Here is a 6516-nt window from a genome sequence, read left to right as displayed (position 1 = left end):
GTCCGCCGTCTTGAGGGAAGATCGATAATAACATCAACCTTTACCCCTATAATGAATAACCCTGCTTTCCCTCCAGGTTCTTTGGACCCCGGCTTTCAACGATGGTCTGATAAGAATATTAAGTCTCTTGGTGACCTTTTCTCGGGTGGTGAACTCATGTCGTTTGAACAGCTTACCAACAGTTACGGCTTGCCTAGACAGGATTTCTTTCGTTTTTTGCAAATACGACACTATATCACTCACAATACAACCCTTGCTGAGCACCCTGAAGTATCTGATGTTGAGAGGGTTTTGTTTGGGCAACAGCTGACGGTGTCTCTGAGTTCATTTTACCATGTGCTTAATGCTTTGACTACCACTGATGCGCAGGGGATTAGAGGTGTGTGGGAGAGGGAACTGTCGGTAACCATAGATGAAGATAAGTGGGATACCGTTTGGTCTCTCGCAAAAAGGATTTCAATTTGTACTCGGACAAGAGCAATCCAATTTAAGATTTTACACAGATTACACGTATCCCCTCACCGCAGACACCTCTTCAGCCGCTCTCTTTCCCCTGTGTGTCTTAAGTGCAAAACTGATGTAGGGACTTTAACTCACTGTTTTTGGTCCTGTTATAAGCTTCAAGAATACTGGGCTGACATTACAGGTGAACTGGGGAAAATCTTCCACGTTGATATAGAGATGGACCCTTTGTCCCTGATTCTAGGTCTTCCAAGTGACCGCCTAAAAGCGGCGGCCAACAAAAGATTGTATAACACTCTAACATTTGCAGCCAGGAAAAATATCCTCTTACAATGGATCAACGATAGGACTCCCACTGTCTGTGGCTGGCGCAAAATAGTTTTTGAACTGATTCCTCTGGAATACCTCACACACGTTATACACCACAGTGTGGGTCAGTTCTATGGGATGTGGCACCCCTTTTTGGACTATATTGGACCGGACCTTTCCGCTATCTTATTCAAAGGACTACTACACACGTGATCACCACCCGGGCGCTGTAAGACTGACTCACCACCTCTTGTATGTTATATTTTGTATTTTGTATCTTGTATTATGCCTTATTTAAGAGCTGTTGTGTACGTTTTGTGTTTGTACTGTTTTGTTGTTCTGTGTCTACTGTCGAGACACTGTCGTGTTAAAGGAAAATCTGCAATAAAAACAATGATGAGAAAAAAAAAACAACAACTTTGATTTGTAACTCCATAGGGCAATTTACACTTGGGAATATTAATAAATATTGCTAATATAATATTTAATACCTGTCTAACTGGGTTATCTTTGGCAGATTCAACTAAAAATTGGGAACATATAATGTGCTTTGTGAGAGGCCGCTACTAATAGTAAGTAAATGAAAATGGTGAAGTACAAGGTATGGACTTTAAATGAGTGTGAAAACAGCGAATATCAAAATAAGAATTAAAAAACCATCAGAAAGCCATCGACGAACATGCTAGCATTATCCCTGTTAGCTAGTTAGCCAGATGAAATTAGCTTTAAGCTCAAAGCTCTGCTGCCCCTGATGTTAGTCTCCTGGCAAGCATGTAGACTCTTTGAAAAATGACAGAAGTCAAGAACAGAGATAGCTAAAAAAAAAAACACCATTTATTATATTTATGAAAGAGCTAGCACAATGAAAATGCCTTTCACCTTTTCCAGTAGCATATCATTGGGTTTCTAATAGGAGCTGAATGGCACCTCCTTCTCCTCCTCCTACTAACTGCAACTTTTAAACTTAGTCTACTCTATCTTAGAGGATAGAGAGAAAGCACCAGTCCTGTAGCGCTAGTATCGATCAGATGCCATTACCAGCGTTAGTATCAATACTACTGATATTTGGGTCGATATGTTATTAAATAACATAATATTGTAATAAGAAATTTCAAAAGTAGATGTATGCAGATTTAAACTATTATTACAGTTTGTATTTTTGAAACAAGGCACTAAACTAAAAAAAAAAAGGAAATAAATGGGTGTTTTAACTGTTTCTTTATTGCTTGTAAATTAATTTCAGCAAGAACAACTTGGGTGTTAGAGATGGTGTCCCCACACATCCCAGCTCTTCTCGTGCAATGGAGGGTGGGTACTATCATAATCTTGTTTATCTTTAGAAAATCAGGTTAATTTCTGCATGAACACTTAGGTCTTAATCGAATTTTCATGGCAATGGTCTTGAGGGAGTAGTTCCAGCCCTTCCATGTATGCCAAATCACGTGGACGTTATCATACCCAATGGCACCATGAGGCGCATACATGCCGTTTGGGTTAGTGATGTGACACTGATTGTACCAGAACCCACCCAAATAATGCTGAGCGCAGTTTTTATCCCACAGATCCTGATCTTTGTCGTACGTGGTGAACTTCATGGAGTTGTGTTCAGATAAACTGTCCCCTAGAAGAAGAAAACAGGGAAAATGTGAGTGCAGTCAAGACTAAGAAGGTTCTATGGTCTTTTTTACTTTTCTCACACGGGTTTGTATTTGTTATTTGGCTTTTTGTGTTTGACAGAAGTAGTTAATTTACTTGGAGATAATATGTAGAGGAAAATAGTTTGGAACTTTTCCTCAGCCTTTATTTTCAGCAGTTAATTCCTAATTATTATCTTAACAATTGTCTCTTTAGCTGTTTTTCCTTTCAAAGGAAGAGAATGACTCTGTACAGACCAAATACTGCACTTTGCAAACCATTAAGATAAAAAAAAAAAAACATTATTCAAATTAATAAGCTACACTGGCATATCTCTTTAATAGGATTTTTCCACTTAAACAAAATTTTAAAAATCAATATGTTCTTTCATTATTATAATTTTATTTTTGGCCAGGTTTAAAAATGATCCACAGTCTCTTGTGCTCGACACACTCCTCACCTGCTGCACCGCCAGTGAAGCTGCCCAGGTGAAGCTGATACCCAACAGTCTCAGACTCAATTGAGAAAGAAGAGTACTGTGCGGACCTCCTTTCTCCGTTCCAGTCCTCCATGTCGACCCGCAGCTCGTTCTCCTTCCTCATAGTCAGCAGGAAGATGTTTTCCAGACCTGGAAAGACACACACACACAGCTCTGTTTCACTTTGCATCGTGCACCAGCATCCTATTTCTGACACTGTTTCTTTCCCAGGCTCCATCATTTCATCTCGCCACACCAAGTTTAGATTAAAAGCAGCACAAGCGCCTTGTATTTAATGCACTTCTCCTTCCTGCACTCACCCAGCCAATATTCTCCAGCCACATTCCCAAACCCTGTCTTATAGTGCCTCCAGGGCCTGAAGAAGCTTTCTGTCCCATCGATCCTCCTCTGAAATACCTGAGAGGGAGAATACGAAACAAACTGAGACCTTTAATGTTTACTAACATTAAATGCTATATATTTATCTAACATTATTACTTGGTCACATCTGCATTCTCCACTGATGCCAAAAACATATATCATAATTAAAGATGTAATTTTTCATTTTTGCCCAGGTGCCACCACTCCAGAGGGTTTCGTGAAATTCAGCTTGGTATTTTTGTGCTGACAAACAGACATGTTTGTCAGCACAAAAATACATGTTTTATTCTGCAGCACGGTGACACCCCCCCACCCCCCAAAAAACTTTGACATTTATTTGAAAATATGATGATAGGATTTGATACTGACAGTCCATCTCCCTCCATCAGTGTCCATGTCGCAGTAGACATGCAGGGGAGTAGTGGGACCTCCTGGGTAGATTTTGTAGACTCCACTGGAGCTTGTGTTGTCATTGCGATATATGTCATCACAGTCAATGGGAAGGTAAAACTGGGAGCTGGAGTGGACTGAGGCCACAAGAACGAGCAGAGCTACGAGGAATGTCTCCTAGAGGAGAGGAAAGAGATTATAGCACCTCCAGTATCTACACTGGTTTCCTGTACCCTAGAAAAATGTTTGTCTTATTTATCACGGAAAATCATGCAGATATTTTGTTCTTTTGATCGCCTCTTAAAAATACTTATATTTCAGAGTCTGTACTTTTTCACTTGTACCTGAGAAAAGAAGATCCTTCAGTACTTACCAGCTTTTACTGGTATATTTTTTAACACATGTTCCTGTACTTCTACTTCAGTAAGCAATGTGTGTAATTTTGCCACCTCTGCTATGATACCACCAGTATCCAGCAGTGATGACATTTGGGGTTTCCCTGCAGGATGACTCTGATGTTTGCCATAAAGTTTTGCAATTATTTGTGTAACTTCTCTGGAGAACAGGGTGTTACACGGGCTCAGTGAAGCAAAATCTGTTTTATTCCCCCACATTTGTTCTGTGCATGCGTCACAGAGAGTGAGGTCACAGGTCAGGCGTCTGTAAACTGATGACACGTTGTCAGCGGAACTGGGAGTGCCTGCTAATGGTTAACTAAAAATATCAGGTAACAGGATAAAGTCAACAGTAGAAAGAGATTACAGGCAGCACACGTAGGTTGTCTGTTAGGACGAGGTAGTCTGGCATTTTTGTTGATGTCTGCAGCCTTCAACCCCAATATTGAAGTATATATGGTATATTCTGTCAGATGCAGAATATACCATACCCTATCATCATATCATTTTAAATTTAACATTTTTTTTGGGGGGGAGGGGGGGGGGGTGTCGTTAATGTGTAGCTTGCATTATTCTTACCTGCATCATCGTAATGTGGAGGTGGGTCTCCTGTTCAGGTCAGTCTATGGTAAAGGATCTCAGAGGAGGGACAGTTTTAAATAGTCCAAGCAGGGTCTGTCTGTGGAGTCATGTGACATGGGCGTTTGTCTGTAGACACCCACAGTCTGATAAAATATACTGGTCAATTTTTGTTACATACATATCTAACTCTGATTTATTTTTTTAATGAGACAAACCAAAACATTCTGGGTAGCACTTTTTTTTCAGCACAGCACAATTGTTAAAAAGTGGTAATAGCACGGTAACAAGTTAGAATCAAGAAGGAAATAATGTGGAAATTTCTAAATTATTAATTAATTATCAGTAATAACATGGTAGGAACAGTGATTACAGTTGACTCCACTGAAATGTGGCCAGAAACTGGGGGTGATAATGTGAAAATAAAGATTTGGTAACAAGGCAAAACCAGTTAGTAATAGTAGCAACAATGCTGATGTTTTAGCATACTTGGATAGTATTACTATACTATAGTGCTTAAATTATACCTTTGGCTCCCAGCATTCTGCTTTAGTTTAAAGAAAATATGTAAATATTATGTTTAATACTCTGAATTATTAAACAGATATTTGACATTATCAAATCAATATTCTGAAATGTGTCCCTTATACTATGAAGACGTTACTAAGACCATTTGAAAATGTAGGAAGAAAAAGATCCAAGGATTTTTACTGAATTTTGACTCTTTGCCCTGAAGATGCCCAGAGAGCTTTCTCTTTTACTCGCTGAAGGAAAAAACTCTTTTTATAGTGTAATTTGAAAAACTCGAATCAAACAGGCATCCAATCAGCCTTGTGTGAAGTCTTTTAGCCATCAAAGCTAGAAAGGAAGAAGGTTATTTGTAAGTGAAAAATGACAAACCTTCACTGTGCAGGCAAACAAAGGCAGAGGAATACGTTACAATTAGTGCTGTCAATAGATTAAAAAAAATTAACTAACTAATCTCACAATTTTCTGTTATTAATTGCGATTAATCTCAATTACTTTATTAATAGCCTGGCTCCAATTACATTTTTTTATTCTTTATATTTTAAGTAATTATCGTTGTTCACCGAAGTCCAGTGGTCTCCGGTGAGAGCGACATTCCTTACTTGCACAAGCTTGCTGGACTGCTGAGCCCTCTGGTCCCCATACAAAGTGTGCAGTCTCGACACAATGGTTCCTCTCGAGGGCAGATTGTAACACTCATCTCCTGATGCAGCACGAATGACTTCTCTCAGTCCATCATCTTCTACTATGCTAACTGGTCGGCAGTTTTTAGCTATCCAAACAACCAAGGAATTGGTTACCTTTTCTCTCACATTTTTTGTTATTCGTCCACAAGCACCATACTCCTGAAGCGTAGACTGGCGAGGTCCCGTAGAGGTGGATTCAGTTGGGTGTTTTGCTCTCAGGTGATACGCCAGTGATGAACTGCTTCTGTGGTACTTGAATTCAGCGTTGCAAATTGTGCATCTTACTCTCGTTTTGTCCAACAAGCCATCAGGCAACTTCTTAAAGAGAAACTTTCCACCCAAAAGTCCGCCCTCGTCCATGCTTGCGTGTGTTAGCTAGTGTTAGCTAGATAGTAGCATGGTGTCACTTCTTCTTCTTCTAATCATTTCTGTCAGGCCAAACGCCAGCATAGCACACTGTTGCCCCCTCCTCCAGAGGTGCTCATGAATTTAAAGGTCTTAGATTACAGGAAATTAATAAAAAAAACAAAATCAGCGTTAAATTTTTTTAATGCATTAAACATTTCGCGTTGATCTTAACAATTAACGCGATAATTTTGACAGCACTAGTTACAATCCTAGTTTTTCTACAGGCTATACTGCTGACTATAGAAGCTTGCTTCTGCCACTGGAA

General features: G+C 39.5%; 1 protein-coding gene across 1 annotated transcript; it reads right to left on the bottom strand.

Annotated features, from left to right (window-relative positions):
* Positions 1 to 1618: 1618 nt before the first annotated feature.
* Positions 1619 to 6277, bottom strand: LOC146667718 (microfibril-associated glycoprotein 4-like). The gene is made up of 5 exons (XM_085409388.1): positions 4630 to 6277; positions 3635 to 3832; positions 3205 to 3301; positions 2867 to 3034; positions 1619 to 2392 (listed from the first exon to the last, which is right to left on the bottom strand). The coding sequence occupies exons 1-5, from the start codon at positions 4636 to 4638 to the stop codon at positions 2121 to 2123; spliced, it is 744 nt and encodes a 247-aa protein (XP_085265514.1). The 5' UTR covers positions 4639 to 6277; the 3' UTR covers positions 1619 to 2120.
* Between the last annotated feature and the right edge of the window lie 239 nt (positions 6278 to 6516).

The sequence above is a fragment of the Rhamphochromis longiceps genome, linkage group LG6 (genome assembly GCF_057381845.1).
Source record: "Rhamphochromis longiceps isolate RC_006_pf linkage group LG6, R_longiceps_female_GT1.1, whole genome shotgun sequence".
Lineage (NCBI taxonomy): Eukaryota > Metazoa > Chordata > Actinopteri > Cichliformes > Cichlidae > Rhamphochromis > Rhamphochromis longiceps.
This window is presented reverse-complemented; position numbering and strand designations above follow the sequence as displayed.